At 36.1% G+C, this 18,541-nt stretch overlaps 1 protein-coding gene across 1 annotated transcript; it reads right to left on the minus strand.

Annotated features, from left to right (window-relative positions):
* Positions 1-341: 341 nt before the first annotated feature.
* On the minus strand, positions 342-18,366 carry LOC136854520 (micronuclear linker histone polyprotein-like). The gene is made up of 5 exons (XM_067130859.1): positions 18,051-18,366; positions 15,465-15,571; positions 14,457-14,643; positions 6,240-6,446; positions 342-5,228 (listed from the first exon to the last, which is right to left on the minus strand). Exons 2-5 carry the CDS (start codon positions 15,566-15,568, stop codon positions 4,113-4,115), a joined length of 1,614 nt encoding a protein of 537 aa, XP_066986960.1. The 5' UTR covers positions 15,569-15,571; positions 18,051-18,366; the 3' UTR covers positions 342-4,112.
* Positions 18,367-18,541: the final 175 nt, after the last annotated feature.

The following is an 18,541-nucleotide window of genomic DNA, read 5'->3' on the forward strand; positions in this document are numbered from 1 at the left end:
GGGGTTCACCTGGAGGACTTACAGTGAGAGGTGGAAATTTAAGTAAGGTAAAGGTAAAAGAAGTTCGGAATTCGGTGGGATCTAATTAGAGAGAGAGAGAGAGAGAGAGACTAACTAAAAAGTGTTATCAAGAGAGAGAGAGAGAGAGAGACTAACTAAAAAGTGTTATCAAATTTTACAAAATTCAACCAGATATTATTATTCAGTAGTTTAACCAGACACTGTAATGAGCGATTCAGAAAAAATTCAAAATTGTGTTTGGAACCATAATCTGTGCTTGATGGATGGAAGTAAGGTGGAAGTAAGTGCATAAGGACATTTAATTTCTCTAATAAAGAATGTTATACCTGACACACATCTTTATGTAAAGCACTTACAAAGAGAAACTAAATATCCTTGAGCTAGGATATCTTACCCTGATAACCTGACAAGTATATCATGCAACTTGGAAAAAGGAAAATATTAGAGAGAGAAAGAGAGAGATTCAAAGTACTGTACAGTCTACTGTCAACAGTAGTTTGATCTGAAAATCACAATACAACATAACTGATAGCAAATTTCATTCACTGCCTGAGCTATAAGCCACCAAAACAACATATAATTTTCATACAAATTAAAACAAGATAAAATCAGCTACAAAAAAGACAAGAAAAATAAAATACTGTAATTGAAAAGTACACTAGACTAAAGTTAATCTACAGCAAAGGTGGCCACCTTGCATATTCTAAAAAGTTTAAAACACAGAATGACTTAAGTATTAATTGTAGTGTGTTTTCCCCACCTTCAAATCATACAAACTACATATATTTGAGGAGGAAGCAGCACCACATAACATGTATGTATTAGATAAATATACTCTAATACAATTGCAAATAAACTCTTTGGTTTTAAAATAAGAACACACGACAACTTAGGATGAATGACTAAATTTCCAGGGTCAAACTCTTGACAGAACTCCTCTGGCAGTGGCAATTTCATAAAATAATGATGATGATGATCTCAAAGAATCATTCTTCTCACCCACAACTACAGCAGCATGTCTATGAATATAATTTAGATTTTTGTGAGTCACTCTTAAACATGTGATAAATTCACATATGGATGAGTCAGGCCCTAATTTTTTCCACAAGCCTCCATCAACAATTTTCCCAGCACCTGCACTAATGCACTTTAATAAACTGCACATGTTCTTTACAACAATATCATACGCTTCTTTTTCTTTACCTTCCGCCTTCTGACTGCTCACAAGACTCCAATAACATACTTTCAAAGTATAGGAAGTTATGAAAATCTGATGGTGGTGCTCTTGGTCGCGCTCAAAATCTCTAACCACTGTCGTTATTAACTTTGCTAAGGAGATATCTAGAAATGAAGTATGGTGAATAAGCAAAAGGAACTTTGATTTTAGTATTTGACGTCCAACAACTTTTAAAATGTCATTTAGTGACAAACACACCCCAAAATTTATGTCAGGACAGCTGCAAACAGCCTGCAGCTGATCATTCTCAAGCAGATCTTCCATGTGTTCTGGACGTACATAAACATTACCTCTTGAATTCATCACACCACTCATTGTAGTGTTAACAAGCTTATATCTTGTGGCCAAAAGCTTAAGCTTAGCAATATCATTCTGATTAGCATTTATGAGGTGGAACTTTTGTACAGTTGGCTTTGTTTTATCTTGACAGAAATAAAAAAGAATTCTTTCCTTCCAGTTTGGATGGTAGTCCACGTCTGGGGTAAAAACTGAACTGGTATCCATTGGAGCAAAATCATTATCATCAGCCATTTCGTCATTAGTACCTGCAACCTGAATGTTCTCATTCACTGCTACATCAGGAATGACAGAGAAACTATTTGTTGCCTTCTCCACTCCAGACTGATTAGCATCTGCTTGTAACATCCGAATTTTTTTTATCAAAACAGCATTAACATTCTGAATATACTTGTCACTTTCATCAGAATCCTCTTCCACTCCTGTGAACCTCCCTTTCATTTTACAGTTTGTCGATACTGAATTTCTAATAACATTACAGAGGTTTTCAATGCCGAAGGTTGTTGGTGTATACAGCAACTTTGAGATTCTTTCAGAGTTCTCTGGGGTGACATGTGTTTCTGATTCACTACACCTAGGCAGTGGACCTGAGGTAGCATCACACTTAACACAAAAATAATTTCCCCATCATAGTAAGTAGCAGCATTATCCAGCTGATTCGCTTCCCCTTCAGCAACATTTCCTGAACTTGGACTTGACTGAGTTGTTTCGGGTTCAGTTTGTTTCTGAAATGATTCAGCTTTGTTTCTGTCCTCACCATTGTTATAGGCTGATGCATCTGGAACATAAGCATTTCCTGAATTTTCAGGAAATAAATGTGAATAGATGCCTTCTCCAGGACTGGTTAGTACTGGTTTAGACTGCTCTGGTAAACTTTCAACAACATGATCGCTTGAAGATATGGAATTAGCACTGCTTTTCAAATTATGCGGACTGGGTGACACATCTGACAAGAAATTGTCATTAAAACCTATCTCTGCACCATACACCTCTGGGGTATGCCCCAATCGTCCAGAACTTGAGATTAGATTATCTTGCAAGACTGGGAGAACTGAAAGATCCTGACTTTCGACACGAAGTGCCAGAGACTCTTCTTTGACTCCATCATTATGTGGATGCTGTCCTTCAGGAATATGAACATCATGCAAGACAGAATGTTCACCTTCACATGACAAATCCTCTTGCTTCTTCTCAGATAGATTTATACAAGACTCTTGAAGACTGATATTATCCGAGTTCATGGTTGCCAAGAATCGTTCGAGCAGAAATTGTTTCTCAGACTTCTGGTTCAGTGAAAGTTCATCAACATCCTTTGGCATATCATTCCTCTTGTAACTTTCTTGGAGGCCAACACCAGTTTTCCCTATAAAGTTACATTGTACCGAGAGGTCTAGTGGCTGGTCTTGCAAGGGATCACCCACTTCATCACATGCACTTAACGCTCCAGGTTCAGTAGCATCAACCAACATATCCATGTACGTGTTTACACTGGCTTTTGTAAATTCTTTAATGGTTACTGGAAACTGTATATTCTCCTGGCCTCTGTCATCAACCAATGTTTCAACATCAAGTTTGTGAGCTATGCTCTGACCCACAGCTGAAAATTTACATAAACAACTTCTTTGACACATTAAACATTCTTCATTGTATGACACAGTGTCAAGTTGACTATGAAAACTACTAACAGGTGGACTATACTTCAAGTACACATATTCAGGTCTCTCCAGGATGTCATTTAGTCTAACCTTGCAATTTCTCATCTTTATAGCATTTTCCTCTAATTGCTCACAACTAGACCGTGCCAACATTTTTGAAGGAGATTTCACTTTCACATTAAAAACTCTGTTATTACCACTACAAGTATCATGCAGTACCTGTGAATTCTTTGGAGAATCGAATACCACTGCTGCTAGGATCAAAAACATCACCATGTGGTGCTGTAGGCATATCAACTGTGTCCTTTAACTTCTCAACATCCTTAACTCTCTCAGAAACTTGTCCGCCACTTTTTAAGCCTTCAGAACACACAGGTGTTTTACTTTGATCAAATTCAGTAAAACACTGCTTGGCAATATCCCGATTCCTTCCACTTTCCTTGTCAGAGTTCCCCTCATTACAGTCGGTCTTTGGTGCCAAAAAGCATTCGTTTTTTTCATGATCTTTTTTGTTTCTCTTTGGGCTTTGCTTGGTCTCTTTTGATATGGAACTGGCACTCACACCATCATGTTTCCTCTTCCTTTCACTCCCATTATTCCTTTTCTTGTCATTCTTCTTTGGTGACTCGAGTTTCTTCAGGATATCACAAATACTGGATTTTAATGTTTTCCTGATACGAAGCTTTTCTTTTTCTTTACCGACTTCGTTGGCTGTCTTGGAGACTGACAGCACATCTGGTAATGATAAGCACCTCGAGTCATCTTTAAAACAACCTTTTAAAAGGTCTGGTTTTTTCATCTCTTTAGGTACAGAGGTATAATCAGGACTGTTTATGCAAAAAGAACTCTTACTAAAATTCTTTTTAAATACATTGTGGGTTTTAATCCCAGCTAATGAGAAGCTACTCAAAGTACGGGATAAGGCACTTTTCTGGGCAACAGACGCTTTTTTCCCGTTTGTTCAATGAATGTTCTTGTTCCTGTGTATCCTCTGAATTACTCAAACTTCTGTGGTTTGCATTATCCCCAATCTCTTTTAAAAACCTCGATTTTTTTTTATTTTCCATCTTTGTCCCCTCTCCCTTCATCTCATTCTTTTTATTCTTTTCACTATGCTTTGCAGAGATGGAATTAGTGCCTCCAGCTGGGACGTATTCTTTCTTATCCTTTTTATCAAAATTTCTCTCTTCTTTCTCTTTACCACTATATTTCCGATGAAATTTGTCTGTACTTTTATCTGCCTTTACTTCACTGACATTAGAACTATCTGCAAAACCTGAATGATGACTTGCTTTTTCTCTGTCTTGACACTTGTTATGGTGTTTCTCATCTCTATCCGGTTTTCGAGTGCGCTCTTCACTTCGTTCACCGTCTCTTTTATTCCTGAGCTTGCTTCTATTAGCAGATGTTTCATATTTCTTTTTAGGAGATTCAGCCATCTGGGCCTTGTCTTTCTGGTACTTGCCGCCATCATTCTCTCCATCTCCCTTAACTGTCTCTAAAAATTTACTCTTCATTTTACCGGTATGGCCTTTATGATATTGGTCACTATCGTTCTTATTTCTGTCTTTTGAAAGGGATCCTTTGTCACTTTTCTCACAGATTGCTTTATCCGCTCTCTCTCCCGACTTTTCTCTAGACCTGACTGACTTCTCTCTGCCTCTTTTATGACAGGTACCTTCACTATTATCATTTCTATCTTTATCCTTACCACCTTTTTCACTTTTCTCATGTTTGGCCTTTATCGACTTCTCTTCCATCCCACCTCCTCCATTTTCCAAACCCATTTTGGGGGTTTTCTTCTTCTCCAAGTCCTGTGGCTCTTTTAGGATCACTTCTGAAGGTGGCTTTTGCACATCATCCTGATTTTCACAATAATGGCTATTATTTCTGTCATTCTCCTTATCATTTTGTTCTTTACTTTGCATTACGTTACCATATTCTGTCATGGTCTTCCCCGCACCAATCCTCGTGGAATAGCTTTCCTTGCTCTTGTGACATGACATTGCCTTTTCCATCTGAAAAACACAGACATACCTGGAGATCAAGAAGTCAATATTCTGAGTTAAATTAAAATACATGGCACAGACTGACCACCAAGTCACATACCTAGACTCTCATGAGAGCTTTTCCTGAGGATCTGATGTGAAAATGTGAAATTAAACAGCTAATTGAGAAAAGACCACGAGAAATTAAATTAGTAAGGCACAGAGTCCCTTAATAACTTTCAAGCATTAGTTTGAAAAATACAAATGTAATCTTTTTTAATCTCTATTTTAAAAACCAAATAGTCTGCAGAAATGTAATAATTTCATTTATGAAAAACACATGTCATCCATAAGAAAGGTCTAGTCTTAAATTGTGTAAAATTTTGAGGAATTTGGTTAACCCTTAATGGATGGGAATCCTCATATGATTACTGTATCTATAACGGGTTTTGGGTGATGGACAAACTTTTGAGACAATCTGCTAGGCAAACTGAGAAAACACAGAGTAATTAACTTGAATTTCCCTTTTTGAGACATACTGCATCTTATACAACACCAGAGGAGGCCTCAGAACAACTGGTTTGTGTTGTATACCACTAACCAATCTGCAATGTCTAGGAGAGTCCCTAATCCTAAACCCACTCATTTTTTCCACAATCTAAAATGGAAGGAAAAGCAATGTGAGGGGCACATAAGGGTGAGAAGAGTATATTGAAAGGTGTGAATTTCATTTGTGATGGGTTCTAGGAGCATGAGGGGAGCAAGGTCGATGTACCATAACAATAAAGAAGAGCAATGAACATGTCATATAGTACAAGCAAGCAATTATCTTGCAAGAAAAATGAGAAATTTCCCATTGTGTTAAGTCTGGCCCTATGTTATTACTGTCTCAATTGTTTAAACAATTACAGGTTATGCAGGCTGTGGAATAAGAGGTTTCTTTTGCTGTAAGCTAAGCATAAAAATGCATTACAATATAAAAGAAATCCAAATGATTATAAAAAAGTTCAACAAAAGAAACTTCACTGTATGAATATTTACCTTGGGTAACTGAACACTTCTTTCACTTCTGTAAATGTCCTCTTGCTTCTGTGCACTAGAGCATGATATAAAGATAACATTCATGGAGGAAACAATTTTACCCGAATTCTCTTTCAGTCCTATCTTCTCCACTTCAGGGCAATTGGGGAATATTACTACAACAAAGCGAATCCCAGGATTGTAGAGTTCACCAATGAGAATCTGAGGCTGTAAAATAATGGTCAAACAATTAGGAGTTGAAAGCACTGTCAAGACCTTACTCTTAAACCAAAACAGGCAGTCCCCGGTTAACAGCGGGCTCAGTTAACGGCAATCTGGTTTCACAGCGCTTGCCTAGCAACGAAAATCACCAATTTTCAGCGCCGAAAATCACCAATTTTCGGTTATCATCACACCCTCAGAACGAAACCCCCACCGATAACTGGGGACTACCTGTACTATACATTACTATAGTATCAGTATTTACAAATAAAGTTGAACAAGACCACTGAGTTATTGTTCTTATCTCCCAGAGTTAGGCAACAAGGTTTCCTATTCACGCATATACATATTAGACCTTACTTGATAAACTGCACCTTCATAAAATCTAAAATTAGATCATCCAAAAATGTTGATTATTCTTATATTTATTTCTGTCAAAGATTCGTCAATACTACTTGAAATAAAGTGTTGAATGAAAATTGGGTAATTGTTATAAGCAGGTTTAATTACAACAAAAGTGCATTCAGGGATTACGTCATGGGGATTATTCATCAAAACAGTCAATATTTGTCTTAATATTTATGATATAAACACTGACAAATGAGTCACTAGATATGCAAATATGAACTTATTAACCTGCCAGTGGACCATCCACAGAGATGACTTACATCTCTTCTAAACTCGGTTATAAAAGATAAATCTTAACTAAACTTCACAAATAACCATAAAAAATAAATAAATAAATAGGATCCAACTATTGTCTAAAACACCAAAGGTGATTAGTGTTTTACTTCTTGATATTCAACACCAGATTAGGTTAAGCAATACAATAACAAAAGTACAAAATTTTTCAAGGCAGTCTCACAAATTTATGCTGTAAAACTTAACTTTTATCATCCAATTAATTCTTACGTATAATTCAAAATTAGAGCATAATCCTTTCAACCTATTGTCAAATGAGGCTTAGCACTGTGCATGATACTTGTATACTGTACACAGATTCTCCTCACATTGAGTGCATATAGACAAGAGACTGACATCTTGGTCTCAATTATGCCCACCTCAGAAGTTTATGGTGCCTTTGCTGGACTACTTTTTGCCCATCTCAAATATTCTGCTAGAGAAGCGATGCAACTATAAACAAGACCTGGTTTACCTCAAACTCGGGATCACAGGAGATTCCTTCCTTCAATTAAACCTTTGGTACATTTTCTTCCGTTAAAAACCAGCACAAATGTGAACACCTTTTTCTTACCATCGCCATAATAACAAGATCACTGTCAATCAAAACTCATCCTGACATGGGCCATAAATGTGTTAAGATCTTACAAACAGGGTACATACTTCCCCTGACTGGTTCCTCATTGACTAGCCATTAGAATGGACTCCAGTTATCAGTTGTCTGATCTTCCTTCTGGTCAATCTTTGTTTGTACTATATCGATTATCTCGTTTTTCTTTTCAGCAGGACTCCTGCACTTTAATTAAGGAAGAAGAATGTTGGGTTCAGCTCCGACTTTGGGGAGGTCTGGGATCTCCCATGCCAGAAGCAGATAGCACAGTGTAAGTGGAGCAATGGCTTCGCAGATTAACTTCTCTCTCGTGTTTGTACCTTACAGTCGACTCATTGATGCCATAACGGCAGGCAACCTCAACGTATATTATTGCTAGCTAAGCTGCGACCCTAGTTGGAAAAGCAGAATGCTATGTTAAATGTATGTTTTTTGTCCAAACAGAACGCTCCCAACCCTGTGTTTATATTTTATCAAAACATTTGAATTATTCTTAAAATCCACCCTTTTTAAGAAGCACGTACTGAATAACTGGTAAATATTTTCTTATATGACAACTATAGTGTGTGCATAATCCTTGTAAATTGTATTTGGGTTGTAAAACAAATACAGAGTTTCCCCTTGTATTTGATGATTGCATCTTTTTCCCCCATCCCATGCCTTGCCGGCCACCACCTGTGCCTAGTCGTATTTATACCTTTTTTTGGTAGTTTATTGCCATTTTTTGCTGTTGAAACTCCGATTTGGTGTACCAACTGATTTGTGTGTCTTGTCCATACCACGAATGTGATTTTTTAGAATGAATTGAGATACGTAAAAGAACTATGGGACTTGCTTGCTCCCCAAGATGTTTTTGAATCTTGGTAGAGAGACAGAGACAAATAAAGGAACAGAGAGAGAAGCCATGAGTTTTGTTTCTCCCGAGTTTTTTTGTGATTGAGGAGACTGTCTCAAAACGAGGGGCTCATGGCTCAAAGACAACATGCTACAAGCACAATGGTTCCAATAAGGAAAGTAGCCCCCGTACAGAAAAAGAAATGCAAAGTAGTAATCTTTATAAGAGGATTAACAAGGCCAAATAAATGAGATAATCAATTAAAATATCAAATGGGAATCTTGCAAACCTACTCAACAAAAAAGCATTTGCAGATTACAGCAGATCACAACAAAACTCAAAAATATATTTCATACAATTTTTTATGAAAACTGTGAACAATTCAATCCTCAAATTCAACTTGAAAATTAGGAGTAAATTATGCTATCATACACTCACAATTTAATGCAATTTTTAGTTGTGTAACACAAAGAAACCATGTACAGTACAATTGTACCCCCGTATCTGCAGATCCACTTACCCGAGGTCCGCTCCAGGAGAAAAATTTTAAAAGGCTTTTCAACTATGGGTACCATACAAAACACGATCAAGCAAAACATTTCCATTTCACTATTATGCTATCACATCAGAGTCAGACACAGAAGCAAACCAATATTTAATTAAGAAATAAAAGAACCTACACTCGCGCACTTTCCTCATCTCTTCTATCATGGCTCATTTTTTATTTCTTGGTGTTTGTCATAATTTTCACTACAAAAAAAATTAACGATGATAATGCTCGATACATCATTCCCAGTTCAGACTAATTGTTGAATATTCCCAGTATAAAATCTAAATTATTAACTAGCCCCTTGGGCATCAAATAAAACAGATCTTTTAAATCCCCATTTGTTTTCTTAGGGTTATACCATTTGATTCCGATTTCCTTTGAACAGTATTACTGCTGTGCAAAGTAAAAGCTTGACCAGGCTAGGTCAAAACACAGTTTGGCTATGATTGATTAAGTAAATCTAGAATAGACTAGAGACATTACCAAAGGTTAAGGTTAAGCCAAGCCAAAACACCTTGATGAAGTGAGTGAGTTCTGGCTAATAAAGGCAAAAAAGGTATAGATGAGTTATAAATACTGTAGTTTGGGGTGAAACTACAGAGTACTGCTGCGTCCCTCTAGTTCGGTAACTACCAGTTTACGTGCAAAATGGATGCCGTGTTTACTACCGGCCCCTTGGAGAGGAACGTACAAACACAAAAAGATGACGGTAAATATCAATCATAAACAAAAAGCATAAAAAATATACACAAAAGGTAGTAAATATTCCAGTTAGGGACTAGTGTGCATCAGTAAGTAGTAGCAGTCTGCAGTTTTATCTAGTTTGGTTTGATGACAAATAAGTCAAGATTTATCACAGGAAAACACCTAGTTGAATCTGATTCTCTAGATAACTGTGCACCATTTTCATCAAAGATAAAAACACGGTGCAGGAGCTTCCAAAATGTGCTAAATCCTTTCTTAGGAGGACTAGGATATTTTGAAATGCCAAAGTAATTTATAGACTTAAATTTCTAGTTTAAAACTAGTTTTAACTAAGATTCAGATAAAAATTCTCTTAAATAGAACAATGAATAAAATAAATGAAAGTCTGGTTTTTATTTAATCGTATTTCTATACTGAGTGGATAAGAAATTGTTCCAGTTTATCAATTCCAACAGACTAAACTCTGGAATATGAAAGTCTTCAGTTTCTCATTTTCACCAAAATTTTAAGAAAATAATGCTTATAAACAAAATACTGATGAAAAGGAAATAATGCCGTAGTGAAACCTGTTCTTTGTTTAATTATATTTATATCATGAATAGCATAAGTAAAAAATTGTGACTATTCACAATTTACTAAAAAAAAGCTCTGGAATATCGAAGTTTTCATTTTCTATTTTTCAATTAAGGAAAAATGTTTATAAAAAGAATACTGAGGAAAAGAAAATAATGCTATAGTAAAATCTGTTCTTTACTGAATCACCTTTCAACATTAGTGTATATTTACAAATTCAGCCAATTTACTAATTAATTATTCTAGACTAAGCTCAGGAATGTCAAAGTCTTCACCTAATGCAATCTCTGCTGCTGAAGCCTCCATCTCCATCCCTTGGGACATTCCAGGCTCCTCTTGATTTCAGTATTCTTCCATCTCTCCAACTGCATCGACAACACTTTTAGGTAGCTTATACTCCTGGCAACATTTTCCATTTCTCCTCAATCCATAATGCGCAGAAAGGGCTGAATTCAATGTTTTCACATTCATTCTACAGCACTGGACTGAGGCAGTGATAGCATCGACACTGCTAAGTTAGCAAGATCTTCCAAAGGATTCTCACCCATTGAATCTCTGTAACTGGACACTTCTGACCAAAATCTTAAAGAATTGTACTGGTTTCCGACCATTCTATATGAAGCCTTTTCCACTGAAACTCACTACAGTATTTGTTATAACTGTGGGATCACTAACTAACAGCTTTGATGAATTACTGATGTCTCTTTTCTTTGGTTTTAAACACTCATTCACGCTTATAGAGGACACTGTACGTAACAGATGCATTGTCGGGTAAACGCTGCCGAAGTTGCTTAATCAGGTGAATTAAAAACTTGAAGCAAAAATTCCTGATGTGGGATTTTCCTAATTTGTTAGACTGATTTTGCACATGTCTCAAATTCATACCTAAAGTATGGATTTGGGTCTAAATGATTTTCAACAAGGTCATCTGTAATTCTCCTTCCTGGAATTAGGATTTTTGAGCACAGTGAATTTACTAAATTGACTGGGTCATTAAAGTTATGTTGGAACACTTTCTTCTGCCTTAAAAGTACACAATTTTTTGTCACTGTACACTGAATGGAGCATATCAGCACAGTAAATTTACTAAAATGACTAGGTCATTTAAAAGTTTCGTTGGATCACTTTCTTCTGCCTCAAAGGCTTTGTTAACTCTTTGGACTTCCCCATGCACTGATTTTAGAAGCATTAAGTACACATCATTTTTTCTGTCACTGTACACTGAATGGAGCATATCAGCTGCATAACATTTTTCACTACCCTTTGCCATCCCAAAGTGAGCCTGCAACTCGACCCATTTTTCATTACCCTTTGCCATTCCAAAATGAGCCAGCAACTCGACTCACTGTTACATAATTCTAACAACTGCTCCCTCAACAGACATCCAACGTGTCTGACTCACTTGTATATATTTTAGTGGCTTCAGTCCATCATTTAAACATGAATATACATCCTTATATCTGCCTTGCCGAACAGATGAATATGCAAACCAATTGTAAGTTTCTTTAACAAGAAATTCTATGTTGCATGGCAGACATTCAGCAGTTGCATGTGACACTGCTAATTGTAATGAATGGCAAACACACTTGATTAGAATCAAATTAGATAGTACTTCACTTTTTGGCTTAGCATAAACACCACTATTTATGCCAGTCATTGCAGATGCATTGCAGTACCAATAACAAGTAACTTTTTTTGTATAATCCTTTATCACCAAGACACTTCTTTAAAGCACAACAAATTGCATCAGCATTACATTCTTTTAATTCAACCATTGCATGAAATGTTACCACAAATTTCCTATCGTTTTCTGAATCATATCTTATTACAGTACACTCAACAGTTTTGTAACTGACACATCATTGCTTTCATCAATAATCAAGCTATAATTTCTGTTCCCTATGTCACACTTTAGATCTTCAGTGAAATGTGGTGCAATGACATTGAATATTGTGGCACTACACTTAGATCTATGCAGCTTGATGTCACTACAACCTTTGCTGTCAGAGAAATAAGTTTTACATAAATCAGTGAGATGGTCTATCACTAACTGAGCAATGACTTGCAATAAAGAGAGAATCTGTTGATCATGACTCGACAAATTTTCTTGAAAGCGATTACTCTCTGACGATGTTTACTAAACAGTCCTTTCTTGTCATCGCCCCCTACTTTTCTGAGCCAATCTTTAAATCTGGAGTCCTTAAGCCATTTCTCAAAAACACTGGCTGTATGATTTCATACTCATAATCTTTGTAAAGAAAAGGGCATTGCTGGAAGTACAATAAAAGAGCGGGATGAAGAAATGCAGAGTAGGTCGTCTCTTTTTACGCTAATTTGTTCTTTGAAGGGTCACAGTTAATTAATGCCAATGCGAATGGAAAAGAAGTAGAGTTAGTAAGGTCAGGTAATTCCTTTAGATATGTAGATTCTGTGCTTGTTAACATGGACAAAATCATCGATAGAGAAGAAAGCAATAGATTAAATGAAATGAAATTAATAACAAACAGAAGCACATAAAGTGTTGGATGCATGCATGCCGATAATACATATTAATTCTTATTTGAATAGAAAATTTTAAGTAAATAGTAAAAGTATCTCTATAACACGATGTCTGCTTCTGCTGTTTTAGGACCGCATCTTGTGTGATAGAAAATGTTTTGAGTCGAATTAAAAGCTTCGTTAATCCTACACCAAAGTAACCCCTTGCCTTTCTCCTCCCACCCAGTTAAACTCTCAACTTTCTCCTCCCACCGCCATCTGTTCAGTATTAGTATTCTCATTAACAGAACCAATCTTTTGACTTTATCTTACAGTAGCCTACGACTCTACAGCATAGTTCGGGAAAAGAGAGGAAGAGCGGTCTCCTATAACAATGATAATGCAGAAATTGTTTCAATACAGTAGGGCAAAAGACTATGAAAGGCTATCAGTGTGTACCATACATGTTATCAGCTGAATAAGCACTATACTTCGTGCTAGAATTGTCTTAAAGGCATCAAATAGCGCAGCCCAGCCAGATAAGAAAAAAAGAGCTAGACTCTCCAGAACACGATATACCTAGCACAAAACATGCTGAAGTATTACCAGGTGAATGTGAATGTGTCACTATCACCTGGAAAGTCTTGAGAGCACTATCTAAATTTTTCGGTAAGTCTCTCTGATAAAAATTTACTTTAGTTGCGCAGCCTGACTCACACCAGTCGCCGGCCAGGACAGGTTGCAGCCTTTTTGGGGGGTCCAGGGGGAGGCAAAGCCCCAGCCAGGTCAGGGCATGCCACCCTAAGTTAGGTTAGGTAGGTAAGATCTGGTTAGGTCAGGACCTGGCATTATAGGAAAAGTTAGGCATGAGGAACCTGTCCCTGTTGACGACTAGGGGGAATCAGGCTGTGCAACTAACGTAAAGTTTTACCATCTCTTTTTATAAAAAATAAATCATTCATTATAAATAATTCCTTACTACTACTATCCTGACCTATATTATTAAATGGGAAAATGTGTTTTTACAAAAGTCTTCGTCTTCTTCTTTTACAAAAGTGCCTAACAAAATAAAATCTGTGTTCTAAATATGGCACAAACTGTTAAATTTTATTGTGATGGTTAGAAGACAAACCACAAATATGACAGAAAGTAAACCAACCTTGTACACTGCTATACTTGGAGACAATGTGTTTGTTTACACTGTAGTTCCTAAAACACTCACTAGATGGCTCAAATTAAAGAAAATGGGTGCCTTGGTTGTAATGAAAATGGGTTAATGGTCCATTACTCACAAAATGATATAAAGCATACAATAAGCCAAGTAGAAAGGGTATGTAACAATTATGGAACTCTGGACCAAAAGAGGGTAAAATGTCCTCTAGACCTCAAGGCCACTTCAATAATCTTAAAACCAGTTTTTACCCAAGTAAGATTAAAATTTCACCAAAAGAGAGATGGATGTTTAGAGCATCACAAGTGTCAAAGTTGAAATGTTCTCTCCAAAAACCAAAGATTCATTAATACAAATACACCTAAATCTTATGAAATGGTATTGTAAATAAACATTTCTGATGAAAATCTTACCTTCGACGTTTGTGTCAACTCCTGTGAGAGTTGTTCAAAATGAGGGCCATGACCTTCCAGACTAAAGACACTGACATCCTTCCCACTGATGTTCACAGATCCATCAGAAAGATCAATGTTCCTTGTACCAATTATATCCCACAGAACAGTATACTCAGCAAATGAGGTCATCTTGAGGTCAACACCACTGTGATGAAATAGTAAGAATACAAGAAAGGCAATATAGTATCAAGTATTCTACCCCTAAAAAATTCCAGTGAAACTACTTTCTTATACCTTTCTGGATCATTTTAATTGGACAGTTGTGGGACAAACCTAATTCACTGATATTCTTTTTACACTTTATAACCCAATAAACAGGTTAAGTTTTAGAGTTTAATTGGAACATTTTTTTTTCTTATCCAAATTTACCCAAATACTAAAATTTTTTTGAGTTAAATATTTACAGTTTTTATATGTATGGCATGCAAGGAATGCCTGTTTAAATCAAATGATACTCAAATAGAGCGCAGTGTATAACATTCTTATGTCATCTCGACACTGATAAATTTTGTGTGGACATATGTAGCCTATTCAGTAGAAACATACAGACATCAATTACCTACACCTGTAGCAGGAAACTAGCTAAGTAACAGCAGGATACATAAAAATGTGCAAAACATATTTACACTATGCAGACAGTATGTGTTACTCAGCAACAACAATTAGCTAACATAGGTACTATCAACTTTATTGCTTTGTGTAAATTAATGGTGCTGATTAAAAACAAAAGTATAAAAATACAGCATTTATTAAATAGAATGTTTAACATTCCTTAAAGTATGGTTTAGTGAACACTATTGCATGAATTTACCAAAATACTGTACAACGAGGCATGAAAAACTATTCATGTATTCCATACCACAAGTATTTATGGATTACAATATAAAGGCAGTCTAATTCTGTAAAAAAATCAAGAAGTAAGATTATGAATGTATTTAACTGCAGTTCAATGCAGTTTATACTTACATATCTGGAATGAGTGTATTTCTGTCTGACCATATTGTTGTGGGACCAATGTTCTTGGAACCAACACATAATTGGCCACGCCACATCCAATAACAGTCACTCATGGGCTGTGGAAGTAAAATGACTCAAATCACTATACGTAATAGTTTCACAATAAGTTATTACATATGGATATTTTGATGGCCATATCATATATATATAGATATAACTAACCATGCACAGAGAAACAAAACTATAAAATGAAAAATTCCTCCAAGATGAAATTCTCAAATCAAAGTATCTGGCCAAATTTATACAATATGGCTGCTTGTCTCCTGACCATAGCATGAAATCTTTACAAAATGAAAGGTGGTACACATCAGATTTTTAAAAGTAATGTGTTTTTCCAAAATATACAAATCAGAGCCTTTTAAAATAGGAACAAATATTGAATTCTGAAATAAAAAAAGGTGTTAAACTAGTTGTGCATGGGTGAGTGGGAGACCCCCCCAAAACAATCCCAAGGTTTCAAGCCAGCACTTTTCCCTTTGGCTTCTTGGACTATGCAGATGGATGAAAGGATAACAGCCTCTGGTCTGCAGTCCTAAGACAATTGCAATTACTCCTCTTGTCTGCCAAGTTGCTTATCAACACGATATGTAATTGCTGGTTATGAGAATGATAAGGGATCCTATGGTTTCTGAAGCTCCTAAGCATCCTGATACAAGTCAACAGTGCTGATAGGGCTCTGTGCCAGAGCAAGATTATCTGGACTCATGAACAAGTAGGACTCTAAGCCCTAAATATACTTGAGACTACGATGCAACCCTGTATTTCACTCTTAGATTTACATCACCCAAAGTAAGGTTAGGTAAGGGTCATTCCTGTTAGCCAAGATCTGGCAACCTATTTTAGCTCAAAATGGGAAAGATTAGACTATGATTGTAGGGATACATCTTTCTATTTCTCTCGTTTCCATATTCCCTAACCAAAACCTTGTAATTTCAGTGTCCCCCAATATTATTAGATTTAATCAAAATTAATATCAACCTCTTTAATGTCATTAATTTATCAACCTCTTTAATGTCAAACAAAAAAATATTAGAAAAGTAATAATTAACATTTGCACTAAATTATATGTATAAACCATATTAGCCAAATTTGAACGGGTTTCAGTTTGAGAACCCTTTCCTTAACTGGAAACCCCACCCTTGTCAAGTAGGGTATGTATGGCCAACATCAGGGCAGGTTAGGAAATCACAAGATACACCTCTAATTCACTTATTTCTGTTCTCTTCAACACAAAAACCCTAGTTTTTCAGCAAATTTTACAAGCTACCCATGCTTATTTAAATAAATAATTTTTGTGTGCATTTTAGTTTTAATCTCAATAATTGCAACAACTTTTCTTAAGTCAATTTCATCACTAATTAGAGCTTCTGTGATATTGGGCAGATGCATAAATTCTTTAGTCTGTTTACATAACTCCATATTTACTTGATAGGACTTTTCAGACACAGCAGTGTCTTAAGTGATCTTGCGAATGCTTCTGTTAATTTACCCATTGGAACACTTGTTCTTCATATAGGAAATGGTTTTCAAATCAGTCTGGCCATTACATCTCCGCATGATGGTTGTTCCTGCATATATTACAAGATGTACCACAACAATTTTTCAAGAAAGAGAAAAAAATCTCTGGATTTTTACAGGTTTCATGGTAACCCCAGGTTAGGTATGGGAGGGGGACTAGGGGGTTTTGGATGCATAAAAATCTGAACCCCAGGTTGGGTTAGCTTAGATAAAGATGTATCTGTGCATTTTACTCTGTGACTTTAGGCATTCTACATCAGGTTAGGTGAGGGACCAGGGAGGGGGAGGATGGGGTGTCACCCCACCCCAAGTTCCCAGGCAGGCATGGATTCAATACTCCATGTTAGGTTAAGTTAGATGCATCCCTGTATTTCCCTTAATTTTGTTCCCAACCCAAAAACTGAGTTTCCAGTTGTAGGGCCCCATTATTCTTCGACGCAGATGGTTAATTATGCATTTTCCAAGAAAATGAATATCAAATTTATCAAAATCCAGGGAAAAACTACTGGAAAATCTAAATTTCCATGATGTACTGGGGTAGGGACAACTTACATTTTGGGAGTTTTTCACGAGGGACCCATTTTTTACACAAGCCTAGTAGGGATGATTATGGGTAATCAAGATTTTGACACAAAAATGAGGCACTTTAACGGTTAATCAAAACAGCTAATGAAATGTGGTCAAATTCATATAAGTATCCTAGAAAAACTATACATATACAGTACTTGGCCTTGAGTAGGCCTCCAGGTTTAAAAGCACAATCTACCACGGTTTAAACTTAACGTAACTGGAGAACTGAAAGTTAAAACACAGAATTTTAGTTGTATATTAACAGAAAAACAAACATACAAACAAACGAACACACAAATAAAGGCTAGACTAGCCGAAATCAAGGACCTCCATTTGGCCAAAGCACAGGTTCTGTAACCTTGAGGTCTCATGGCCGTAATTTATCAACCTGACTTTTTTTACTAAAAATAACTACAAAATCAAAAGATTATTTAAAAAGCAACTTACGATTGTAAATGATGATACCAATAAGAATATTGATAAAGATTTACGCAAATCCTGCTCGGTGGCTCAACTAAATCCAATAATTGACAGTTGACGGTTTGTTTATGTCCGAAGGGAATTCGTCCTCTCTAAAATTGGGGGTGGGCGGAGCACGACCTGAACGTGGTAACTGACACTTATTTAATTACGGTTTTATAAAACTTTATTTCATTTTTACTTTTTGAGGTTAAAACATGTAATCTGAGACAAATAATGAGCATGGAATGTTCAGTGTATGATAGTATGATTGAAGTTTTGACGATAAGTTCAGTCCTTAAATGGTCACAAAAGCAAGTGGATAGGTTTCATTCTTTTTTCATATATTCCATGTTAGTTATTATCTCTCTCTCTCTCTCATTAAGGTAATATATGAATTACCGTTAGAAAATAAAAAAATACAAAATATAAGCTGAATATTACACTGATCTATTATGTTAACTCAAAGATAATCATGC

The sequence above is a fragment of the Macrobrachium rosenbergii genome, chromosome 29 (assembly GCF_040412425.1).
Source record: "Macrobrachium rosenbergii isolate ZJJX-2024 chromosome 29, ASM4041242v1, whole genome shotgun sequence".
NCBI classification, from domain to species: domain Eukaryota; kingdom Metazoa; phylum Arthropoda; class Malacostraca; order Decapoda; family Palaemonidae; genus Macrobrachium; species Macrobrachium rosenbergii.

Excerpts from the sequence above, each read along its gene's own strand:
- LOC136854520 (XM_067130859.1), bottom strand. The coding sequence starts at position 15,568 with ATGAGTGACTGTTATTGGATGTGGCGTGGCCAATTATGTGTTGGTTCC. Across the intron at positions 6,447-14,456 it reads AGTTGACACAAACGTCGAAG|CCTCAGATTCTCATTGGTGA; the intron begins GTAAGATTTTCA and ends ATTATTTTACAG. Across the intron at positions 5,229-6,239 it reads GAAGTGTTCAGTTACCCAAG|ATGGAAAAGGCAATGTCATG; the intron begins GTAAATATTCAT and ends TGTGTTTTTCAG.